Here is a 26,876-nt window from a genome sequence, read left to right as displayed (position 1 = left end):
CCCAGGACATCCTCTGTAATGGTAACACAGAGGAATTTTAAGTGGCCGGCCCTCTCCACTTCTGATCCACCAGTGAGGATTGGCTCATGGACCCCCTGATCCTGGAGGAATGTTGTTTCGTTTTTACTGTGTACTGTACCAGCAGTTATGGTTGAAATGACAATAAAAGCTTTGTGACTTGAAGTCAGTAATCAGCTTCTTGGTCTTGCTGAAACTGAGTGAGAGGTTGCTGTTGTGGCACAGCTCAACCAGACTTTAAATCTCCCTCCTTTATGCTGATTTGTCACTACTTTTGATTCGGCCAACGACAGTGGAGTCATCAGCAAACTTAAATATGGCATTGGAGCAATGCTTAGCCTCACAGTCGTAAATATAAAGTGAGTAGAGCTGGAGGCTAATCACACATGTGCTGATAGGGTTTGTGGAGAAGATGTTGCCAATCTGAGCTGACTATTGAGGTCTGCAAGTGAGGAAATCGAGGATCCAGTTGCACAAGGAGGTAATGAGGCCAAGGTCTTGAAGCTTATTGAATAGTTTTGAGGGGATGATAGTGTTGAATGCTGAGCTGTAGTCAATAAGGAGCATCCTGATCCTGATGGATGCATCTTTGCTGTCCAGATGTTCCAGGGTTGAGTGAAGAGTCAGTGAATTGGCATCCACTGTGGGCCATTTGAGGCAGTAGCAAATTGGAGCAGATCTAAGTCACTTCTCAGGCAGGAGTTGATAAGTTTCAACACCAATCTCTCGAATTATTTCATAATAGTAGATGTAAGTACTACCGGACAATAGTTATTGAGGCAAGTTACCATGAATTCTTCTTGGGCACCGGTGTAATTGAATCCTGCTTGAAGCAGGTAGGCACTTCAGACTGCCGAAGCAAGAGGTTAAAGGTATTGGTGAACACGCCAGCCAGTTGATCAGCATAGGTCTTTAGTACTCAGCCAGGTAGCCCATCTCGACTTGATGCTTTCAGTCAGTTCACCCTCCTGCAGAATGGTCTCACGTCGGCCTCAGAGATTGAAATCACAGGATCATCGGGGCTGTGGGAGTTTGTGAAGGTTTCTCCATGTTTTGACAGTCAAAGTGAGCATAAAAGGTGTTGAGCTCACCTGGGAGCGAATTCTTGTAACCAATGTTGCTTGGTTTCATTTTGTAAGAGGTAATAGCATTCAAGCCCTGACACGGCTGTCAAGCATCCCCCAGAGACTGGTTTGGAATTGCCACTAAAGTGGGTGACAGCCGTGGTGTATTTGTTCAGATCCCGTGCTAAGTCTTTGAACTTGGTCTAGTCCAGTGACTGGAAGCAATCCCATAGCCTTGCTCTTTAGGGTCTGCCTGTATGCAGATAGAAGCACAGCCAAGTGATCAGATTTCCCGAATTGCAGTCTAGGGATGGAACGGTAGGCATTCCTAATCATAGTATAGCAGTGGTCTAGTGTGTTTGGACCCTTGGTGCTGCAGGTTACATGCTGATGATAATTGAGCAGAGATTTCTTCAAACAAGCCTGATTGAAGTTCTTGAGTATGATTTGAAATGTGCTGGGGTGGGCAGTTTCTTGTTTGGTGATGACAGCATTCAATATCTCGAGTGCCTAGTTGGCTTTTGGCAGTATGTAAACTGCAGTGAGGATCATGAAGTGATAGATATGGAGTGTATCTGGCTACCTCTGTGACTACACAAAATGCTAGAGGAACTCAGCAGGTGAGGCAGCATGCATGGAGAGGAATAAAGAGCGGACATTTTGGGCCAAGACCCTTTATCAGGACTGAAAAGGAATGGGGAAGAAGCTAAAAAAGGAAGTTGGGGAGAGGGGAAGGAGTACAAGCTGGTGTGTGATAGGTGAATTTAGTGATGGACAAGGTGGGGAATGGGGGATGAAGTTAGAAGCTGGGAGGTGATGGGTGGAAAAGGTGAAGAAAAAGGAATCTGATAGGAGTGGACCATGGGAGGGAGAGAAGGATGAGGGGCACCAGAGTGAGATGATAGGCAGATGAGAAGAGAAAGGGGTAAGAGGAGAGCCAGAATGGGGAAAGGGAAAAGAGAGATTCAAAAAAGAGGGAAGAACACTCCCCATTCTGGATCCCCTCTTACCCCCCTCTATTCCTGCACTATGATGTTGCCTCTAATCTTGACCAAGAAAGGGAGGGGACGTTGCAAGGCTTTGAAGAAGCCAGGACTGGACAACAATGATAGCGTGGCTTTAACTAGTGATTGACTAGCAGTTAGCAGGTGGTTAATGATTCCTTATCTAACTGCATTTTCAGTGCATATTCAGACCGTGAAGTATCTGGGAGGTTGTCCCCCAGATCGCTTGACAGTGGTGAAGAGCATGTTGCGGCCAAGAAGAAGAAAAAGAAGAAGAAACATCGCCGTCACAAAAAGGAGAAAAAGAAAAACAGAGACAGTTATCATTCCAGCAGTGATACGGACCCTGAGCTCCTCTGGGATAAAGGCAAAGAGGTCCCCATTGAGAGGTGAGGAGATTGCACTACGATACCATATCAATGAACATTGCTGTAGTTTTGTTGAGTCTTCCAGCACATCCTTTAGAACATAGAACAGTATTGCACCATACAGGCCTTTTGGCCCATAATGTTGTGCCGACCTTTTAATCTACTCCAAAATCAATCTAACCCTTCCCTTCCCTTAGCTTTCCATTTTTCTTTCAGGCATGTGCCTATCTAATGTCCCTAATGTATCTTCTGCTACCACACCAGGCAGCGTGTTCCATGTACCCACCACTCTCTGTTTAAAAACTTAGCTCTGACATCTCCCCACCCCTCCGTACTCTCCTCCAAACACCTTCAAATTATATCCCCTCATAGTAGTCATTTCTGCCCCAGGACAAATCTCTGGCTGCCCACTAGATCTCAAAGTTCAAAGCAAGTTTATTATCGAAGTATGTGTATGTCACCATATACTTCTCTGCGATTCATTTTCTTGCAGGCATTCACAGCAGAACAGAGAAATACCATAGAATCACTGAGAAACTACATAAATGCACAAAAGAAAGAGATAAACTATGCAAATAGAGATATGAGTACATAGAGTTCTAGAAAGTCTCTCTGCCTCTTATCATCTTGTACACCTTCATCAAGTCACCTTTCATCATCCTTCACTCCAAAGAGAAAAGTCCTAGCTCGCTCAGTTGATCCTCATAAGACATTCTGTCTAATCCAGGCAGTCTCCTGGTAAATCTCCTCTCTAAACCTTCCACATCTTTCCTTTAATGAGGTGACCAGAATGGAACCCACCTGTCCCTTTGCATAGGAATTGAAATATTGAAATATACATGATTTGAAATATACAGTCGGATAGATATGCAATCAGATTCTGTAACTTTGCAGGGATGAAGCCTGTAGTGACTTGCCTGTGGGTGCATTCATGTGGCTGGATGACCTCCAAGAGCAGACTGCGCAGACCTTCTGCATCGACAGAAAGCCTGATCCTGGCAACTGGGAGTACAAGTCGCTCTATCGTGGAGACCTGGCAAGGTACTAGTAATGAGAGAAGCTGTAAGACTCGTTGATACTTCCCTTGTGATTGACTTATGACATTGAGTGTGATGCGCCGTTTGGAATAGGTGTTTTGAATGGGAGCATGGCACTGTACTGGCAGAGAACATTTGAATGGAACTGGAAGCTGATAATTACCCTGATGTAGGATCTTGTCCTGAAACATCCATAGATGCTGCTTGACCTGCTGAGTTCCTCCAGCATTTTGTGTGCGTCACCCTGGATTTCCAGCATCTACAGGCTCTCTTTATGTTGTTGAAAATTGCCACTTGCCATACTTTCTGTTGCATACCTCAATTGCTTTCTCTGCCAAATATCCATCTAGTTCGGGTAGCATGGTAGCATAGCGGTTAATGTTATGTTTTACAGTGCTAGTTGTATGTTCAATTTGTACATTCCCCCCATGACCACATGGATTTTCCCTTGTGTTCCAGCTTCCTCCAATATTCCAAAAATATATGAGTTAGAGTGAAGGTTAATGAGTTCCGGGCATGCTATCTTAACACCAGAAGCATGGCAACACTTGCGGGCTGCCCAGCACATCCTCGAACTGTTTTGGTTGTTGACGCAAACAATGCATTTCACTAATTGCAATGTTTGGGTGTACACATGACATATAAAGCAAATCGTCAATCTTAATCTTCAATCTTTCTTCCTTGAACTCTCTGATGTTTGGATTTGGCTGCGGCACTGTCAATTGGGACCATTTATCTATTGAGCCCACTCCAGCTCCAGTTAGTCACATTACCTCACTTCTATCTTTTCTCTGAAAGCCTGCTGCAAAATTTTTTTTACGCAGAGAGTGGTGAGTGCGTAGAATGGGCTGCCGGCAATGGTGGTGGAGGTGGATACGATAGGGTCTTTCAAGAGACTTTTGGATAGGTACATGGAGCTTAGAAAAATAGAGGGCTATGGGTAAGCCTAGTATTTTCTAAGGTAGGGACATGCTCGGCACAGCTTTGTGGGCCGAAGGGCCTGTATTGTGCTGTAGGTTTTATATGTTTCTATGAAATACTACCCATTATTCTTTAAGGCAGTGCAATTTCTCACTTCTTAAGCATACCATTTAAATTCTCCTTCTTCTCTGAGGATCGTCACCTTGTTGTGGCAGAGAGGTTGGTGAGTTCCTGAAAGCGATGCTATCTGGAGTTTAGATCCTGGTAGGGTCACTCATAGCAGTAAGGTTAAGAGAGAGGTTCCATACAAAGAGTTATCCCACCAATATGTCAACAGTGGGGCTGGTGGAAGATGATAATGCATCACAGTGGCATTGGAGGTGGAGGAAATGCAGCAGTGAAGGGTCCCCAGTCATTTATCATTCTACGCCACTGGACCCTGACCTCGATCTGTCAAGGACCATGTAGTGGCTGCCCACATCAAAGTCATGCACAGGTGTTCTCCGTTAATGGAATGCATCCTAACGTTCCAGTTATGTGGATTGTGGATCAGCCTCTACAGCCACCTGAGGACCCACCTATAGACAACCCCTTAGGAGAACATCATACTCGACTCAAGTGATTGCAAGAAGACCTTGCAAGCTTCTAGACTGTTTCTGGATTTTTGCCTCAGTGTCACTTTTAGCTCGATTACCTTCCTGTGAAGAGCCTTTGGATAGTTTCCCATGCTAAAGATACTATGTAAGCAAAAATCAGTACTGAGGTTGGCAAGACTCTCCACAATTGCTGGTTGCCTGTTAGTTCTGTAGTTGTATCTTAACTGTTTGATACTTTCCAGTACCTTGTAAATTATCTTGTTCCACTTCCTTCGAATTTAGTCTCAACAAAATCTGATTTATCCATCACCCTCATCCCCTGTATTAACACTAAGCAGCTCAAATCACTGGGCTACACAATAACTGCAGCCAGCTCAATGTACACGTATCCCAAGAACAATTATTTTCTTGTAATTGAAGGTTTGATGAGGGAAGCAGGTCTCTGTGTCAATGACAGATTATTCCAAGGGAGGGAGAGAGCACTCGTCACTTTGTACAAATCCATTTTCTTGTAAGTCGCTTTGCATCCAGTCCGTGCTAATGGACTGCCTTCCCGTGTCCCATGGGCTGTCTTCCAGCTGACTGCTAAACAATGCCCTATGTCAATATTGTTTTGGCATAAAGGCAGACTTAATTAGCCATGAGATGAAATGTCTCAACAATTGTCATTACTCCCTGCGGGTAGACAGCTTTCACATAATGGTAAATACAAAGTGTCGGGTCAGTGATGTTCAACACAGAGTTGTCACGTCAATTATCTGAATGGAGGGTGGAGTTTCACTTCAGAAATAAAGCTCGGGAGTCTTGGTTTTGCCCTGCTGAAGATTGTTCAGACTGCAGTACTGCTGCTTACTAACCCAACAGGGCCCTGCTCTAACATGTTGGCTTTGATCGAGGTGCAGTGTAAACTGATAGGTTTGAATTCTGAAGACAGTTTGGATAAACACAGAACAGCACAGCACAGTATGGCCCTTTGGTCCACAATGTTGTACCAGTCCTCTAACCTACTCCAAGGTCAATCTAAGCCTTTCCTCCCACAACCCTCCATTTTTCTAACATCCATGTGCCCATCTAAGAATCTCCTAAATATCCCCTAATGTATCTGCATCTACCACCATCCTGGCAGAGTGTTCCACACACTCACCACTTGGCTTGCATCCTTTCATTTTAGATTTCAGATTTCAGACTCATTTACGTATCGCATCTGCATTGAAACATGCAGTGAAATCTGTCATTTGTGTCAATAACCAGCACGACCTAAGGGTGTGCTGGGGGCAGCCTGCAAATGTTGCCACACATTCTGGTTACAATATAGCATGTCCATAATGTTCAGCAGAACAACACAGAACACAATAGAAAACAAGACTCTTTCTACACCCACACACACAGGGAGTGTGATGGTGAGTAGAAATTCAGGCCCTTTGGCCCACTGAGTCCTTGTTGACTATCAAGCAGCCATTTCCACCAATCCTAACTGGTGCCATTTTATTCTCCCCACATTCCCACACATCAGGGCCAGTTTACAATGAGTGGCCAGTTCACCTATCAGCCCTCGCGTAGCTCACGTGGGAGCAGCACGTAGAGAAAACCCAGATGGTCATGGGGAGAATGTGTAAATGCCTGAGAAGGAGCACCCCTATCAGCTGTGCCTTCCTGTATTTAATATGGAGTAATCAAAATCGTTTTAAAGAAATTTAGAGGGTAGATACAGTTTCTTAGGACGTGGAACACTGCATCACAGTACAGGCCCTTCAGTCCACCATGTTGTGCTGACCCTTTAGCCTACTCTTAAGATCAATCTAATCGTTCCTTCCTACATAGCCCTCCATTTTTCTATCATCTATGTGCCTACCTGAAAGTTTCTTAAACGTCCCTAACGTCCCACCCCTGGCGGGGCACCTCTGACATTCCCCCTATATTTTTCTCTAATCACCTTAAAATTATGCCCTCTCGTATTAGCCATCTCCATTCTGGGAAAGTCTCTGGCTGTCCACTCATTCTATGCTTATCATTTTGTACATCTCTATCAAGTCACCTCTCAGTCTCCTGTTCTCCAAAGAGATAAGCCCTAGCTCACTCTGCCTTTCCTCACGAGACATGCTCTCTAATCCAGGCAGTATCCTGGTAAATCTTCTCTGTACCCTCTCTGAAGCTTCCATGTCCTTTCTATAATTGCTCTATTGGGGAATCCTCTGAGGTAGTCGTTGCTTCAAGGCCAGCCTGTGCTTACTGTATCAGTGAGCTATGTTGTCATTCAACAGGCCAGAGCTTTAAACTGGATATGTATAAAGGACAAGCCCACTTGCCCAGCAGTTGGTCTTTCCAGATTCCAGTCAATCCTTTGTGGAAGATGCCGTGGAACTTTAGCCAAATGATTACACAGGATGAAAGATGTCATCTGTGTGGAGAGTTCGAAAGTTCAAAGTAAATTATTATCAATGTACGTATGTGTTTCCATGTGCTATCTTGAGACTCATTTTCTTGCTGGCATTTACGGGGGGGGAGAAATATAATAACATTTGTTTAAAAAAACTATACATAAAGACTGACAAACAATCAAAGTGCAAATAAAGAAATGAATGCCAAGACCATTGTTAATGCAAGAGATTCTGCAGATGCTGGAAATCCAGAGTAACAGACACAAAATGCTGAAGGAATTTGGCAGATCAGGTAGCACTCTGACCTGTTGAGTTCCTCCAGCAGTTTGTCTGCGTTACTGAGAACACGTGTTGTAAAGAGTCCTTGAAAGTAAGTCTGTAGGTCGTAGAATCAGTTTGGAGTAGTGGTGAATTAAGTTATCCGTGCGGATTCAGGAGATTAATATTTGTGCAGTAATAATTTTTCTTGAGCCTGGTGGTATGGGACTTAAGGCTTCTGTACCTCCTGCCTGATGGTAGTAGTGAGAAGAGGTTATGGAGTGGATGGTGGGGGCTTTCATGATGAATGTTGCTTTCCTTTGGCACTGCGCCATGAAATTGTGCTCAATGATGGGAGGGGTTTGCCTGACCATAAGACCATTCGATATAGGAGCAGAATTAGGCCGTTTGGCCCATTGAGTCTGCTCTGCCATTTCATCATGGCTGATCCAGTTCCCTCTCAGCTCTAATCTCCTGTCTTTTCTCCATAACCCGTCATGCCCTGGCTAATCAAGAGCCTGTTGACCTCTGCCTTAAATATACCCAATGCCCTGGCCTCCATAGCCAGCCATGTCAATGAATTGCACAGTTTCACCATTCTCTGGCTAAGTAAGTTTCTCCTCCTCTCTGTGATGCACTGGACTGTATCTGCCACTTTCTGCCAACTTTTTCTGGAGTGAAGAAGCTGAGATTGCTCTCTAGTGACTAAAGAGAAGCAATTTCCATTGATAAGCAGGGAGTACCTGTTTATGAAAATGAAGGATTATGTGGAGAATTTCAGAACGTAGCGTAAATCATTGTGGCATAAGAGGTGGTCACTTGGCCCATTGAATCCATGTCTGCATTTCTACAAATTATTCTGCTTCCAGTTCCTTTTCGTGAAAGAGATTGACTTAATGTTTCAGTAACAGGTGATGATCCAGATCAAAACCACTGTCTGTGTACAACAAAATATTTTCCCCCATGTTCTCTCACCCACATCCCACCTCTTCATCTATTACCCATCGCTCTCAATGTATGACTTTTGCTTCTCAGACTACAATATTGAACACCTCTATTAGATCTTTGAAACCTTCATTACTTCAAGGAGAATGACTACTGATTAACTGGAATGTATTTATGGAATGGGTGGTGGAAGATAATTTATAGATTACTGTTAAAATGGACGTGGATACATTCTTCAAAGGGAAGAATTGGTGTAATGAAAAAAAGAGGAGGTGTTAGACAAATTTGTTAATCTTTCAAGGCCAAAGCTGGAACAGACATGTTAAATTGAGCAGTCTCCTGCACTGTAGAATTCAGTGATTTATTGAAAAATAGGCTTTTCCAGCAGCATAGCAGCTAGCTTAACATTGTGTATCGAGTCCTGTGCTTCAATTCCACCACCGTGTGTAAGGAGTTTGTACATTCTCCCTGTGACCGCATGGGTGCTCTGTTAACTCTCGCGCCCCAAAGACATACAGATTAGGGTTAGTAAGTTGTGAGCATTCTGTGTTGGCACCAGAAGCTTCGCGATACTTGCAGGCTGCCCCCAGTCCAGCCTTGACTGTATAGGTCATTGACGTCATCAGTGCATTTCACTGTGTGTTTTGGTGGACAAGTAAATCTAATCTTTAGATCTTTATCTTTTTCTCGACTGACAATTTGATCCATGTTATCGTGTTAACTTTGAATCGGTATATTTCCTTTCATGGAGCCTGTGCATTCAGTATAACTGCTGCCAAACCTCCCTCCCCATCTCCCCCATCCATCCCTGTGACCTTTACCCCAGTAAATGACCATGCTGACAGAAAATCTGTAATAGACACCACAGTGACTGCCCAGTAACTCGAGCCTTTAATACTGTAAAATTCCCCACGGAATTTAACAGCAGAATCAAATTAGATTCAACATTGACTCCTGTAAGATTATCTAGTTCTTTTAAGGAGCATCCTGGAAAGAGTTATAGAAAGGGAATTCCAAAATTATGAGTCCAGATAGATAAAGGGTCCAGAAAATGTTTATGAAAATGATCCTGGCCATGGAAGTGTTGATATATGAGGAGCATTTGATGACTCTGGGCCTGTACTTGCTGGAGTTTAGAAGAATGAGGGGAGATCTCATTGAAACCTACTGAATATTGAAAGACTTAGACTAGATGTGCAGCAGATGTTTCCAATAGTGGGAGAGTGTTGGACCAGAGGGGACAGTCTCAGAATAGAAGAATGTCCCTTCAGAATAGAGATGATGAAGGATTTCTTTAGCCAGAAGGTGCCGAATCTGTGGAATTCATTGCCACACACAGCTGTGGAGACCAGGTCATTGTGGATAATTAAAGTGGTTCTTGATCAGTAAGGCCTACAATGATTATGGGGAGAAGGCAGGAATATGGGGTTGAGAGAGAAAATAAATCAGCCATGAGCAGAGCAAACTTGATGGAACAAAGGGCCTAATTCTCCTGTGTCTTACAGTCTTGTGGTCTGAGGCATGGTTGCTAATGATACAGTGGTGCACACTGGAGATTTTATCAATTCAGAGAAATAGGCTAGTGCAGAGATCTGCTGATGGGTGAGGGAACGCACAAGGCTATGGAATACACAAAATACTGGAGGAATTCTGCATGTCAGGCAGAATCTACGTAGGGGAATAAACAGGCAGTGTTTTGCCAAAACCGTTCATCAGGACTGCTTGTTGTATTCAGGACTTGTATATTAGACTTGCTCATCAATAAATAGTTAAACATGGTGGTTGTGTATTACAGATACAAGAGGAAGGGGGATGTCTGCATTGGTCTTGATCCCAAAAAGCAGTGGATTACTTGGGAAGATTCAAACCAACAGAAGAAAAAGATCAAGAAGAAGGAGGATCGATATTACAGCCCGTCCAGCCTTCAGCTCCTAAGCACTGACACAGTCCCTGTTTACCGTGAAGATGGTTTACAAGGTCAATCTTGTGTTGCTCCAGCGTCTTTTATTCCTGTTCCAGATTGGGAAGAGAGTGACAGTACGCTCTCAGGGGCCATCACCTCGGTCAATCCACTTGGGATTTACGATGCTTCCACCACGCTGTGGCTACAAGGGAAGGGCCAGCTGGAGCAGGAGACCTGTGCGCCCATGGACAGCAATAGGAGGATAAATTCTGCCATGATGGCCAAAGTGGAACGATACAACAAGTTGTTGAGAGAGGACCCCAGTAATATCCAAACCTGGATAGAATTTGTTCATTTTCAGGTGGGTACAGCATAGTAAAAGACCTTCCAGATGAACATGTACATGTCTAATTGCCAACAAGTACTATGGGTATTGGTTTATGATTATCATGTGTACCAAGATACAGTGAGAAGCTTGTCTTGCATTACAAATCATTACACAGTGCATTGAGATAAAATGCAAAAGCTGCTGAGAATCAGAATCAGGTTTAATATCATCGACGCATGTCGTGGAATTTGTTAACTTAGTGGCAGCAGTACAATGCAATATATGGTAAATATAGAAAAAATAAATCAAACACTTACTATAATTGTACATTAAATAGTTAAATTAAAATCTGAAAAAAGTGAGGTAGTGTTCATAGGTTGAATGTCCATTTAGAAATCGGATGGTGGAGGGGAAGAAGCTGTTCCTGATTCGCTGAGTGTGTGCCTTCAGGCTTCTGTAAGTGCAGTACAGATAAACAATGAAGTGCAAGATCATAACAAGGTAAATCGTGAGGCCAAGAGTCTATTGTAGTATACACAAGGTCCATTCATAAGTCATAACAGTGGGATGGAAGCTGTCCTTGAGCCTGATGGTATGTGCTTTTAACCTTTTGTACGTACTGTCTGAAGGGAGGGGAGAGAAGAAAGAATGGCCGACGTGGGTAGGGTCTTTGATTTTGCTGTCTTCTTTACTGAGGAATTGAGAAGTCAGACAGAGTCCATGGAGGGGAGGCTGGTTCCTGTGATGTGCTGAGCTGTGTTCACAGCTCTCTACAGTTTCTTGCGGTCACAGGCAGAGCAGTTGCCATACCGAGCTGTTATGTATCCAAACAGGTGCAGTGATGAAAAATTGGTAATGGTTGACAGGGACATGTCGAATTTCTTTAGCCTTCTGGGGAAGTAGAGGCGTTGGTGAGCTTTTTTGGCCATGACATCAACATAAAATCATAAGACACAGAAGTGGAATTAGGCCATTTGGCCCATCGAGTCTGTTCTGCTATTCCATCATGACTAATTTACTTATTATCCCTCTCATCCCATTTTTCTGCCTTCTCCCAATAATCTTTGATGCACTCACTGATCAAGTATCAATTAACCTCCGCTTTAAATATACCCAATGACTTGGTCTCCACAGTCGTCTGTGGCAGTGAATTCCACAGATTCATCAACCTCTGACTAAAGAAATTGCTCCTTATGGTTGGACCAAGATAGACTATTGGTGATATTCACACCTAGCAACTTGGATCATATTTTCCAGCACTCACCTCATACCCTTCCATGCCATGGTGTTTCTTGTGCTCATCTCAATGCTAGTTAAACATTGTAGTACCTCTGCAGACTATCTCAGCTTCATAAATTTGCTTTATATCTGGCACCGGGTCTGTACCCGTGAGCTTAAACCTCGATCTGTTGAAAATCCTGGGCAGTCGACAATGGCCCCATGACTGGTTGTAACAGAAAGTTAACCCGGTAATATTTCCGGGGACACTGCTGTTCTTAAGAGAACAGTTGAGATGTTGGAATGAATTAGGGATATCATTGTGATGGCCAGAATGAACTACGATCTATAAATTAAAGAACAGAAATGCAACAAGGCCTTGGAAACATACAGAGCAAAAGTCGCTGTTCTTGCTATGTGATTACAGGAATGGAGGTGGCCATTTTCTGAAACTGTCCTTGCAGCCACCATTTTGTGAATTGTTTGGTGAACTGATTCTTGCTCTAGGATAACTTAATGAGAGCAGTTAAACGTGGACACAAGGAGTTCCTGCTAATGATCTGCTAAACTTGAGACCATTCTCAAATAAGAAGCTGTTATTATGTAGAAGGAACAGTCTGTGATCTGGTCATTTGGGCCCAGTGTTTGGCTGACCTGGTTAGGCTGGTTTGAGTTGGACAGAATGAAAGAACTGGCCTAAGGTACAAGGCTGAAGTGAGAGCCATAAAGCAATACTGTTTGTAGTCTTGGGCCACTTCCAATGAGAAGCTGACACAGGTCAGTCAGATGACCTAGAGCCAAGGAAACTGAAACCACATAGATTGATCTTATAAAGAAATGAATAAGAGTGGAGAATTTCAGAAGTACAGTTAGTGACAGCTCTGTGGATACCAACAGTCGCAAAAGTGGATGACTCCACATCAAAAATGTGGAGATTAGATCAGGATCAAGGAAAACAACTGGTCAGCATGATAATCTGTTTAAGTACCCTCCAACCTGATGGCACGAGTATTGATTTCTCCTTTCAATTAACAAGCCCCCCTTCTTTATTCCCCACTCTAACCTTTTACTTCTTCTCACCTGCCTCCTCCTTCCCTTTCTCCTATGGTCCACTCTCCTCTCCTATCCGATTCTTTCTTCTCCTGCCTTTGACCTTTTCCACCCACCTGGCGTCACCTATCGTCTTCCAGCTAGCCTCTTTCCCTCCCCCTCCTCTTAATTCAGGCATCCTCCCCCTTCCTTTTCAGTCTTGAAGAAGGGTGTCAGCATGAAACGTTGGCTGTTTACTCTTTTCCGTGGATGCTGCTGGGCCTGCTGAGTTCTAGCGTTTTGTGTGCGTTGCTGTGGATTTCCAGCATCTGCAGATTTTCTTGTGTTTAACCTTTTCCCAGATATTACCTTTTCTCTCCTTTGACGGTTCATGGCGTGTCAGGGAAAACTAGTGGGTGTGCAGACGGTTATTTAGCTGTGTAAGTTCATGGATTGTTAGCTGACCCAATAAAGGCACTTCTCAGTAAATATAGATTCCCTCTGTATCTAACTGATCATTAGTATTGAGGGGTAATCCTTGTAAGAATGTGTTTGAATAATAGGAAGTACACTGAGTCCTGATGGTGGTGCATAGGGAGTCGACGTTTTGGGCCGAGAAAACTGTAATGTCAACTGTACTTTTTTTCCATCAACGCTGCGTGGCCTGCTGAGTTCCTCCAGCATTTGGTGTGTGTTACACGGATATAGATGATCATTTATGTTACGTATGCATGGAGCAAGATTGACAATGGAGTAGTGTGATTAAACATTTTTACTGAGTCATATTAGTAACCTACACACAGAGCAACTTACAGCGTGGGTGTGAGGATCTGGGCCCGCTGAGATGAAAGACGTGCACTGAAAAGCATGTGTGAAAAGAGAAAAACCTCCGTGCATAGCAAGTCCAGTTGGCTCACTGTGCGGTCGATCAGCCGCATCCGCCCTTGCCACTTTCCTGCAGTCGATCTGATTTGGTGCCAGCTAGAAAATACAAGCAAGCATAGGAAAGTTATACTACAAGAAAAATAACAATTCTGCACCTCAATCCAACAGATACAAAGGTTGGAGCAACATGATTTAGCTCACAAGTAAGAGAAAGTCTGCAGATGCGGGAAATCCAAGCAACACACACAAAATGCAGGAGGAGCTCTATGCTGACTTAGCTACTGGAGACAGCAACTTTGTAGAATTCTAAGAGTTATCCCCGCGCTGAAGCAGGAGCTTCACTTTCCAGGCACGTTGGGGCCGAGGGGAGAAATCATTCTAGTGTCTCTGGCTTCTTGCCTTTGGCTTCATCTGCAAGAACACAAGCAGTTTAGATTGACTGCATCAAAACAGAATGCTCCAGATCTGGCCTTAAGCTGCAAGAATGCTCCTTCAGAATCAAAATGATAAATATATCAACCCATCTCAAGGACTTTGCCCAGTTGTATTCCTTTATACATTTATAACATTGCGGGAAGAAGTATACTTCGCCCTTGAGCAGACGGTTATTAGTGCACATTCTGTGATCTCCTTGCCGAATAGGTCATTGGCTCAGTTACTTGCACTCTTTCCCCCATTGTCTTTGCCGATTAACTACTCTCACAGCTCACACTTGTTCCTCAATCACAAATTTCAAAGTACATTTGTTATCAAAGTATGTATACATTGTACAATCTTGAGATTTGTTTCCTTACAGGTAGCCATAAAATATAGAAACCCAAAAGAAATCATTTAAAAAAAAACCACCAAACACCCAAAACGCCCAAAGTACAGAGACAAAAAAAAAACATGCAAAGCATAAAGGTAAGCAAATAGCATTCAGAATGAAAGTGAGTCTACAGACACAGAGCAGCCTGAGCTGGCCACAGCCTCAGTTCAGTGCGGAGCCGAGTAAACGGCATGGAGCAGCGAGCAGAACCAGCCCGATCTTCGCCTCTGGTCCCAACACCCTGCCTTTTCAATCTGGCCCAGCGTTTCACTTGTTTCACATTCTAAGACCCGGGCCCTGTCGCTTTGACGTGCTCTGCTGCCACATTTCGGCCCATACCTGACCTTTCCAAATGGGCTGGGCGCTTTGATCAATCAAACCTTGGGCCTTTTCTCATGCTCGATTTAGGTGGATGGGTCTCGACTCTTCCTCACCTCTGCTTGCCTTGACCCAGCCTCGTTGCCACTCACTTCGACCCTCGATTCTTCCTTGCCTCCATCCACCTCTCCATTGTTTGCGGTGGTTGTTTACCATACGTTTTACCAGGAGAAAGTGTTATTAATAAGGTACTTAGATGTATTCTCTGTTTCGTTTGCAGCTGGGCTTCACCAGCTGCATCTTAAACCAGAAACACTTCATTCACTTGTGCACAAGGAGAACAGCCCGACCTCTATCACCAAGCTCTTCTGAAGTTTGAATAGAGGAGTGCCATTTTTATACAGAAATTGACTAATTGGATACAGATATTGATCCCGTAGAAACTTAGTGCACTTCTGAATCGCATTATTTGCATATTTAAGAATCAATCATAATACGTATTTTGAATGTTAATCAATTAAATCTCCATGTTAAAGGCCAGTAATACTTGAGAATTAGTAAAATAATTGCCAGTAGTAAAATGTTGCCCTACAATCCCTTGCTTGCATCTTTTTCTTGTCTTGGTCTGCCTGCTGATCTTGGTTCCCAGGCTACACAAAGGAGAATTTGGCTTTCAAGGGCCACCTTCTGCCTGGGTGACTGCACCGTGTCTGCATACTGTCTCTGTCAGTTTATCATCTTGATCAAGAACCCCCACCATCCAGGCCATGCTCTCTTCTCGCTTCTGCCACCAGGAAGAAGGTACAGGAGCCTCAGGACCCACACCACTAGCTTCAGGAACAGTTATTACCCCTCAACACTTCATCACATGTTCTCAATATGTTTTATTATTATTATTTCTCTTTTTCTTTGTGTATTTGCAGTCTGTTTTTTTTTTGCAAATTGGTTGTTCCATTGGGTGTGGTCTTTCGTTGATTCTGTTGTGCTCCTTGTATTTACTGTGAATGCCCATGAGAAAATGAGTCTTAGGGTTGTATATGGTGACATATACAGGTATGTACTTTATTTAGAACTTTCCATATGAAAAGCATATACAAAGGGGAATTCGGCTCTCAAAGGTTTTTGCTCAGCTTGATACTGCCCACGGTCTGCACTCTGTTCTGTCAGCACTCCATTTTAACCCTCGCCTTTCTGCATCTTCCACAACACTTTCCAGAAGGCAAGAATGAGTGTGAAGTGATTCCTTTTGGAAGGTTGAATTGAAGGCAGTTAACGTTAGGATTTTTAGCAGTGTGAAGGAATAGAGGCATCTTGGGGTCCACATCCATAGATCCCTCAAAGTTGCTGTGTAAGTTGATAGGGTTGTTAAGGCATATGGTGTGTTGGCTTTCGTTAGTCGGGGGATTGAGTTCAAGAGCCACGAGCTAATGTTGCAGCTCTACAGAAACCCTAGTTAGACCACATTTGAAATATTGTGCTTGGTTATGGTCACCTCTTTATAGGAAGATTGTGGAAGCTTTAGAGAAGGTGTAGAGAAGATTTACCAGGATACTGTCTAGATTAGAGAGGATGACTTATGAGGAAAGGTTGAGCAAGCTACGGGTTTTCTCTTTAGAGGGAAGAAGGATGAGAAGAGACTTGATAGAGATGAACCAGATGATAAGATGCATAGATAAAGGGGATAACCTCAGACTTTTTTTTGCAGGATATTAATGACTAATAATGGGGGCATAATTTTAAGGTGATTATTGGAAAGTATAGGGTGGATGTGAGAGGAAGGGGGTGAGTGAAGGTGGTGATAAGGGGCAAGTTAGAAACTTTTAGGTAGGCACATGGATGATAGAAAAATAGAGGGCTGTGTAGGAGGGAAGAGCTAGGTTGATCTCAAAGCAGGTTAAAAGGTCGTCACAATATTGGGGGCTGAATGCCCTTTACTGTGCTGTAGTGTTCTGTGTTCTAAGGCAAGAAGCAATTGGTGAGGTGAGGGGCCTCCAGGGAAGCATGTGGCTCTTGAATAACAGAAAGGGTTATTGTACAGAAGAACACGTCCCCAAATGATAATAAATAGTTGCAATAAAAGGAAAGGCTTAAACGCTAATCAGTTAGAAGGAAAGGTTAGGTAATCTTGTTTTCTGTGGCGGACTGGAGGCTGAGGGAGGACCTGGTAGATGTTTATGTGATTATGAGATGCACAGGTAGGGTGGAAATGTTGTAAACTAGAGGGCATAGGTGTAAGGTGAGAGAGGGAAAGTTTTTAAAGGAGATGTGCAGGGCAAGTTTTTTTTACACAGATTGGTAGGTGTTGGAACATAGTGCCAGAGTGTGATTGAAGCACACGGGATAGTTATGTTTAAGAGGAATTTGGAAAGGTACTTGAATGTGCAGGGAACGGAAGGATAAAGATTATGTGCAGGCAGATAGCCTTAGTTTAATTTTACTACATGGTCAGTACAGACATAGTGAGCTGAAGGATGGGTTCCATGCAGTACTGTTCCATCAGTGTAATCTTTGTGAGATTACTGCCATGGCAACACACACGCAAATTGCTGGAGGAACTGAGCAGGTCAGGCAGTATCTATGGAGAGGAATAACATTTTGAGCTGAGACCCTTCAGGACTGGAAAGGAAAGGATTATTGCCACGGTGACCTTTCAGTATCATGGAAAATGCAAGTTAGAGTGTGCTGATCAAATTGCAACTGAATGGTCTCTCCGTGTTTTCTGTGTCTAAGGCATACATTGGACAGTGTGCTGTGTCATTGCTGAATCTCCTCACGAGGTTTCCTCCCTTCCCTCCCTCCTTCAGGATGAGTTAATGCAAGGTCCAAGTCCGTTCACCGTAGCTGCCGCAGAATCTGAGAAGAGGAAGAGATCGCACCAGATTACCTTGGAGAAGAAGCTGGCCATTTTGGAGCGAGCTATCGAGAGTAACCCCAACCACGCGGAGCTGAAGGTAGCCCGGCTGGAGCTCTGTAAAGAATCTTGGGAGCCGTCTGATCTGGTGAATGAATGGAAGAAAGTGGTCTTTCTTCACCCGAACAACACCACTCTATGGCAGAGGTATCTCGTGTTCTGCCAGAGTCAATTCAGCACCTATTCGACCTCCAAGGTCAATGGCATCTACGGCAAATGCCTGAGCACTCTGGCCGCTGTCCTGGATGGTACCCTCGTGTCTCATCCTGCACTTCCTGATACAGAAGAAGCTATGCTGGGTAAGGTGGGATACAAATGAACTCAGCAGTTTCGGTTACTCTACTACAGGAAACGTTTAAGATGGGTGGCACGGTATCACAGCGGTTAACGCAATCGCTTTATGGTGCCCTGTGATCACCGATTGGGACTCCATTCCCATCACTGACTGTAATGAGTTTGTACGTTCTCCTCGTGATCACGTGGGTTTTCTCTAAGGATTCTGGTTTCCTCCCACATTCCAAAGACATATAGTTAAGGTTAGGGTTAGTGAGCTGTGGCCATGCTTGGGGGCTTCCCTGATCACAATCCTCAGACTGTGTTGGTCATTGATGCAAAGCAATGCATTTCACTGTCTGCTTTAATGTATGTGTGACAAGTAAAGCTACTCTTTAACTTTAAACTGGAAAGAGTGCAGCAAAGAATTGCAAAGTCCTGAAGGAAGGTCTTGGCTTGAAATGTCGACTATTGTCCTTCCATAGAGTCTGCCTCAGCCTCTGGGTTCCCCCAACATTTTGTGTGTGTTGCTCAAGATTTCCCGCATCTGCAGAATCTCTGGTGTCTCAGATTTGCAACTCAGGAACTGAGTTATACAAAGAGGTTGGTCAGGCAATGACTTTATTAAGAGGTGATCTTAATAAATCATGAGGGCTATAAATGGATTGACCGCACACAGTCTTTTTCCCGTGGTTGAGGAATCAAGAACTAGAGGGCATATATTTAAGGTGGAAGAGGAAAAATTCAGTAAGATCTTGAGGAACAACTTTTTTTAAAAAGTCCAGAGGATGGTATGTATACGGAATGAGTGACTCGAGGAGAGTGGTTGAGCCAGGTACATTAACAACTTGGTTAAAGTCGGTTGGTCAGATACATGAATAGGAAAGGTTTAGAAGGTTACGGGCCAAATGCTAGCAAAAATGACTAGCTGGGATGGTGCACCTTGGTTGGCATAGACCAGGTGGGCAGAAGGGTCTGTGTCTGCTTTACAATTCTATGACTCGAGCACCAAGGGAGGGGGTGGAGTGAGGAAAGAATCGTCACCATTTTGGGTTGAGAGCTAACATCAGGTCTGAGAGTGGAGATGAAAGATAGCTAGTATGGATAGGGTTCTTTATACCGCTTATCACTCCTCTCTGATCTCAGACCTGATAAAGGGTCTTGATCTGAAGTGTTGGCAATCCCACCTCACCTCTCCCCACAGGTGCTGCTCGACCTACTGAGTTTCTCAAGCAGTTTGTTTCTTGCTGCTTGTCCCTGCATCCACCATCTCGTGTCATCAAGAGCACCATAGGCTCTTCTAGCTCCTGTCATTGTGGTATAGTAGGCATGCCATGTTGGCATCAGAATGTGTGGCAACACTTGCGGGCTGTCCCCAGCACATCCTTGGGTGTGTTGGTTGTTAAGACAAATGACACATTTCACTGTATGCTTTGATGATAAATAAATCTAGGCACTCTGCAGAAGGTAGAGACAGAGTGATGCTGGAGCTGAAGTTAGATCAGTGTGCAATGAATGAACAGGCTGGGGATTTTTTCCCTAGAGCAGTGAAGGTTGATGTCTTTAAGTAGGGATATGAAAGGGTTAATGATAATTTACCCCACTGGATGTATCACCTACCTCTACCCATCCAGATTTTCAATCCCATTGAAGTCAGTGGAGTTGTGTCTGACAGAAGGCTAATCTGATATTGTTTGCATGACACTGGAACTTTTTGAGCTGTTTATGTCAAATTTATCCACAATGTTAATAAACATACGGCAAAAACAATGGACCCACCTTATCCATGCCAAACGTAATGGCTCTGCTCATTGCACCAGACTATAAGACAAAGGAGCAGCATTAGGCCATTCAGCTCATCTAGTCTGCTCTGCCATGCCATCGTGGCTGATTTATTATCCCTCTCAACCCCAGTCTCCTGCCTTCTCCTGTAGCTTTTGATGCCCTTAATAATCAAGAACCTATCAACCTCCGCTTTAAATGGGTCTAATAACCTGGCCTCCTCCAGCATCTGTGGCAATAAATTCCATAGGTTCACCACGCTCTGGCTAAAGAAATTCCTCCTTATCTCTGTTCTGAAGGGACGTCCTTGTGTTCTGAATCTTTGCCTAGACTCGCCCATTATTGGAAATATCCACCACTCTGCCTAGGCTTTTCAATGTTCTATAAGTTTCAACAAGATCCCCCTTTCATTCTTCTAAACTCCAGTCAGTACAGGCCTGAAGCCAGCAAATGCTCCTCATGCATTAAACTTTTCATTCCCAGGATAATTCTCATGGACCTCCTCTGGACCTTCTCCGATACCAAATATGGGGCTCAAATCTGCTCACAACACTCCCAAGTGCGATCTGACCAGTGCCTTATAAAGCCTCAGCATGACATCCTTGCTCTTATACTCTCGTCCTTTCAAAATGAATGCTAACATTGCAATTGCCTTCCTTCACACCAACACAACCTGCAAGATAACCTTTGGGGAATGCTACACGAGAGGTCGCAAGTTTGTTTGCACCTCTGATTTCTGAATTTGGTCCTCATATAGAAGATAGCTGATGCCTTTATTCTTTATACCAAAGAATATGACCATACACTTCTCTACAGTGTGTTCCATCTGCTGCTTGTATATCTGTATACATCATCCCTCAGCCAATCGAAATATCCTTCAACCCTCCTCCTCGGTATATATTTTTTTAATTAGTTAATTATTTAGAGATACAGCACAGTGACAGGCCCTTCCAGCTGAACAAGCCTGCGATGAATTAAAACACAATCACGTATGTCTTTGGACTGTGGAAGGAAACACCCAGATGAAACCCATATGATCAGTGTTGGATTCCTCTTTTGCATGAGGTGCCATTGGAAAACCATAATGATCGAGTGGATAGCCAGAGGCTTATTTCCCAGAGTGGAAATGGCTAATATGAGGGGGCATAATTTTAAGGTGACTGGAGTAAAGGATGAGGGGGATAGCCGAACAGGTGTTACATCTGCCCCTACACCTCCCTCACTTCCATTCAGGGCCCCAAACAGTCCTTCCAGGTGAAGTGACACTTCACCTGTGAGTCTGTTGGGGGTCATATACTGTGTTAGGCTTCTTGTATATTGATGAGACCTGACGTAGATTGGGAGATGGCTTCACTGAGCGTCTATGCTCCGTCCACCAGAGCAAGCAGGATCCTCCAGTGGCCATCCATTTTAATTCCACTTGCCACTCCCATTCCGATATGTCCATCCATGGCCTCCTCCACTGTCGGGATAAGGCCATACTTCGGCTGGAGGAACAACACCTTGTATTCCGTTTGGGTAGGCTTCAAGTTGATGGCATGAAAATTGATTTCTCAAACTTCCAGTAATGCCTCCCCCCCCCCATCACTGTTTCCCATCCCCTTGTCCCTCTCTCATGTTATCTCCTCGCCCGTACATAGTCTGCCTCTGGTGTTCCTTCTCCCTCGCTCCCCCCGCCTTTTTTTTCTTTGTTCCATGGCCTTCAGTCTCTTTCACCAATCAACTTCCCAGCTCTTCACTTCATCCCACCCCCTCCAGGTTTCACCTATTACCTGGCATTTCTCTCTCCCCTACCCCCCCCCCCCACCTTTCAGATTCACTCGTCAGCTTTTCTCTCCAGTCCCGCCGAAGGGTTTCGGCCCGAAATATCGACTGTACTTTTTTCTATAGATGCTTTCTGGCCTGCTGAGTTCCTCCAGCATTTTGTGTGTGTTGTAGGGGGATGTCAGAAGTAATTTTCTGTACATGGGTGTGTGGAACATGCTGATGGAGGTAGGTACATTAAGGACATTTAAGAGGCTAATGGATGAAAGAGATATGGAGGGCTGTGTGGGAGGGAAGGGGTAGATGGATCTTAGAGTAAGTTAAACATTTTCACAACTTCGTGGGCTGAAGGGTCGGTACTGTTCTACATACTAAGTAAAAGTCTAGGAGTTGCTTTTGGCATTTGTAACACTTTGTTCTGCTACATTCATAGATGTGACTAACTGATTTTCTCTCCTTTTACAGCTATTTTCCTGCAACAATGTCATTTCTTGCGACAGACCGGCCATTCGGAAAAAGCCATTGCCCTTTTCCAGGCCCTCATTGACTTCACCTTCTTCAAACCCGAGAGCGTTGCTGGGCTGACAACCAAGGCACAGGTAAAGCTGGCTTTTCTTCATCGCGTTAATGAATTCACCAGAGGTTCCATGTATTACACAGTAAGGGGCATCCGATTACTCAGTTGTCTGGTGCCCTTTTGCACGGATTTTGTGCTCTCTTGGTGCTTATCTCAGCAGAGATGTTTTGATGATTTGTTATCAACCTAAAGAAAACAGAATCGATGGTGGTAAGCAAATCAAACACTGAAGACTCATTCATGATGGTAATGTTACAAGTGAATGGACAAGACATTGAACAGGTGTGAAAGTTTGATTATCTTGGCAGTTGTCTGACAGATGACGGGAGATGTGAAGCTGAAATCAGACGGCGAATAGGTATAGCTAAGACCCAGTGCATGAAGCTAAAAGATCTACTATGCAATCGGAAGGTAGACATCCAAAGTAGAATCCATTTCCCCGAGTGTTTCGTATGGTCAGTACTGAGTTATGGATCAGAAACATTGACCCTGAAGGAGGATGATATGAAACGAATGAATGCTTTTGAAATGTGGTGCTATCGACAAATGTTGAAGATCAGCTGGGTAGAGGAAGTTTCAAATGAGAGGGTTTTGTCTGAAGTTGATAGACCACGGATATTGCTGGAGAAGCTTATGAAGTTAAAAGTTGCTAATTGTGGACACGTTACACGGAGTGATAATATCTTGTTGGACTTGCTATATGGAAAGGTGGAGGGAAAGAAAGGAAAGGAAGGCAAAGAACAATGTGGCTGGATAATGTCAAGGATTGGACCAAGCTGGACAAGACTAGGGACGTTGTGAACAAGTGTCGGGACAGAGCGGCGTGGAGGGAAATCATCCGCCAACTGGAAATTCTGGATGTGACCTAACGACGATGATAATATCACTATCCCTGGACAAAGAAGGGAGATAATACAACCCAAAATCTCATTACTGGTTGCTGTCCTGTGGCTTAAGATGTATCAATCTCTCCCTGGATCTCTGTTTTGCAACTTCAAGCATCTTGTCCTTTGCCAGCTCTCCCTCGAGGTAAGGCTAGTGTCTTCGGAAAGCAAAAAGATAAGATCAATATCTCAAATTCAGATTCAGATTTATTTATCACACGCACATTGAAGCAACCAACACACCTAGGATGTGCTGGGAACAGCCCACAAGCATCACGACACGTTCTGGTGCCAATATAGCATGCACAAAACGCCTAGCAGAACAACATAGAACACAAAAAACTCAACACAACAAGCAACAAAACAACAACAGCAAAACAAGTCCTGTTACATATATACACAGAGACACACAGATAGACAGACAGGCGCCCCTCTAACTCCAGAACAAGTCTCCACTCTCTAGGCTTTGGCCTTTGAGCTTCAATTTCCAGACTTCGGCTTCAATCTTTGGTATTGACTCCCAGACTGGCTGATATCACCTCGAACTCCAGGACTGCTGACTGACTGATCCTTGTGCTTCCTCAGTCCGATCATGGGATCCACCAACCTGGGCCAGCTCGGCATCCACGGATGTCCTTTTTCATCTGTCCACGTCGCTGGACTCTGAGCACCGAGCGGAGGCATAGACTACGGGTGCCCTTCACCTACCCACATCGCTGGCCTTTGAACGCAGAGCTGACCTCTACCACCTCAACATTCCTGTCCCTATACCCTAATCTAACCGTTAACCCCCCCCCCACACATCACTATCCCTAAAACCTTTATTATATTGCTGAAAGCTTATACTTAATGCAAGTACCATTAATTTGGTCAAGGCAATTCTTTAGATTGAAACAGAACTGTAGTTAAAAACGAAACCACAAGGAGCTTTTCATTGTTGATTATGCATGTTGCATGCCCTTTATATTGAGGCAGAATTTATCACCAGCCTGGCCTTTGTGTGCTTGCATTTGCTCTGTAAATGCCACAGTTAGTGTAACTGCTAAAGTGCATGGGCAGCTGTAAAGCTGTATTTATTACTTTTGACATGAATACCTTGCAAAGGAGCTATAAGAGCCATTTGCAAAGGTTAGCGGTTTTATAATTGTCTAATGTAGTCTGACTCAGTCCTGTGAAAGGCCCCAAGACCTTTTGGTGGCATTAAAGGTGTTGTTTGAGTGGAGCAACAGTTAATTGTTAAATATTTGGCACATAGGCTTCTGGATCTTTGACAACCCTTGATTGTTTCCGCTTCTTCGGCCCTCCCCACCCCAACCCTTGTCAGGAGCAGTATATCCTCGTCTTCAGTGAGGTAGGGTTGACGGAGTGCTCAGGATCACTAAGAAGCTGAAGCTGCTTGGTAGTGTTCTTTATTGAACCAAGTCGACCCACCACGTCATCCTGGCTGTTACAAATTATAAAACCTGTAAACCGTATGCAGTGTGCTCTTGGCTTTGGTTACAGTGAGAGGCTGGGTAGGCTGGATCTTTTATTCCTGGAAAGTCAGAGGCTGATGGGTGACCTTTAGAAAGGTTTCGAAAAGCACAAATCAGAATCAGGTTTATTATCACTGACGTACAAAATGTCGTGAAATTCATTGCTTTGGAGCGGCTGTACAGCACAAGGTAGCTGTACAGTTGTGGAGATAATGAAGCTTTGACTGTTTATTCCTCTCCATAGATGCTGTGTGATGCTTTGGATCTGCAGAATGAGGGTCTTCCCCTTCCTCTACCATCAACGCTTTCCTCAACCGCACCTCTTCCATTTTGTGCACTTCTGCCCTCACCCCATCCTCCCGCCACCCTCTTGTCCTCATCTACCGCCCCACCAGCCTCCACATCCACCACTTAATTCTCCGTAACTTCTGCCGGGAGATCCCACTATCATGCATGTCTTTCCCCTGCTACACCTGTCCCTACACCTCCTCCCTCAATACCATTCAGGGTCCCAAACAGTCCTTCCAGGTGAGGCAACACTTCACCTGTGAGTCATATACTGTATCCAGTGCGTCAGTGAGATCTGGTGTGATTGGGAGACCGCCTTGCCAAGCACCTACACCCTGTCCACCAGAAAAAGTGGGATCTTTCCAGTGGCCACCCATTTTAATTCCACTTCCCTTTCCCATTCTGACATTTCAGTCCATGGCCTCCTCTACTGTCACAATGAGGCCACACTCAGGTTGGAGGAGCAACACCTTGTATTCCATCTGGGTAGCCTCCAACCTGATGACACGAACATCTATTTCTCAAACTTCCGGTAATGGCACCCCCCTTCACAATTCTCCATTCCCGTTTCCCTCTCTCACTTTGCCTGCCCATTGCCTTCCTCTGGTGCCCCTCCCCCTTTCCTTTCTTCCATGGCTTTCTGTCCTCTCCTGTCAGATTCCCCCTTCTCCAGCCCTGTATCCCTTTCACCAATCGTCTTCTCAGCTCTTTACTTCACCTCTCTCCCCCCTGCCTTCCCGGTTTCACCTATCGCCTTGTGTTTCTTCCTCCCCTCCCCCCATCTTTTCTGACTCCTCATCTGATTGTCTCCAGTCCTGCTGAAGGGTCTCAGCCCGAAAAGTCGACTGTACTCTTTAATTATAGATGCTGCCTGCCTTACTGACTCCAGCATTTTGTGTGTGATGCTGGAATCAGCAGACTGTCCTGTGTTTGGATTGATACAGTAAGGTGTGTGGTCACAGTGTTTTTTCTGTCAGGGTAGGGGAGTCTAAACCAGAGGACGTAGGTTTAACATCTCTGCTTGGGACATCTGCAGTTTATTTCCCTGTATCAATGCTGCCTGACTTACTGAGTTCCTCAAGATTTCATGCATGTACAGAATCTTTAATGTTTTTGACATGGGTTTAAGGTGTGAGGGGAAAGACTTAAAGAAGAAGCTGAGTGGAAACTTTTCATATAGAGAGTGGTGAGTATATGGGACGAGCTATCAGACGAAGCCGTAGAGGTGGGTACAATTATAACATGTAGGAGACATTTTGACAGTTACACCAATAGAAAAGCTTTAGAGGGATATGAGCCAAATTCCAGAAAATGGGACTAGTTTGATAAACATCTTGGTCTGAATGCATGGATTGGACTAAATGGCCTGTTTCCATGCTGTGTAACTCAAAAATGTGAAAGCATTAAAATATGAACATATCAGCAACATAATGGCATGGTAGCTCCATATTAATCCAAAAAGAATTTGCCTATCTACAGTAATTTTAAAATGGAACATAGAGCGATACAGCTCAGGAACAGGCCATTTGGCCCACACTATTTTGTCAAGCCAGCTAAAAAGCAAATCGGAAACACTCAAACGCTAATCCCTCCTACCTCCACCATGTCCATATCCCTCCATCTTCCTTACATCCATGTGCCTGTCCAAACATCTCTTAAAAGCCTCCAATGTGTTTGCCTCTAACACCATACCAGGCAGCGCACTCCAGCGCACTTTACACTAAAAATGTCAAACTTTGGCACTAATTTCATGACTATTCCAAGATCAAGCATTTGCAGCATAGTTCTCACAGTTAATGGCCCCAAAACAGCAAACTGTTTAGGTAAACGCAAGAGATTCTGCA

General features: G+C 44.2%; 1 protein-coding gene across 1 annotated transcript in view; it reads left to right on the top strand.

Annotated features, from left to right (window-relative positions):
• Positions 1 to 26,876, top strand: part of nrde2 (NRDE-2, necessary for RNA interference, domain containing) — a 79,719-nt gene that overhangs the window by 18,051 nt on the left and 34,792 nt on the right. The window contains exons 3-7 of the mRNA XM_063045062.1: positions 2,266 to 2,475; positions 3,349 to 3,495; positions 10,385 to 10,853; positions 17,883 to 18,288; positions 22,274 to 22,407. Coding sequence (XP_062901132.1) covers positions 2,266 to 2,475; positions 3,349 to 3,495; positions 10,385 to 10,853; positions 17,883 to 18,288; positions 22,274 to 22,407 — 1,366 coding nt within the window. The remainder of the gene's footprint in view (positions 1 to 2,265; positions 2,476 to 3,348; positions 3,496 to 10,384; positions 10,854 to 17,882; positions 18,289 to 22,273; positions 22,408 to 26,876) is intronic.

Source organism: Mobula hypostoma, chromosome 1 (assembly GCF_963921235.1).
Source record: "Mobula hypostoma chromosome 1, sMobHyp1.1, whole genome shotgun sequence".
Taxonomy (NCBI): Eukaryota; Metazoa; Chordata; class Chondrichthyes; order Myliobatiformes; family Myliobatidae; genus Mobula; species Mobula hypostoma.
The sequence above is the reverse complement of the archived record's forward strand: the minus strand, read 5'-3'. Positions and strand labels throughout refer to the sequence as shown.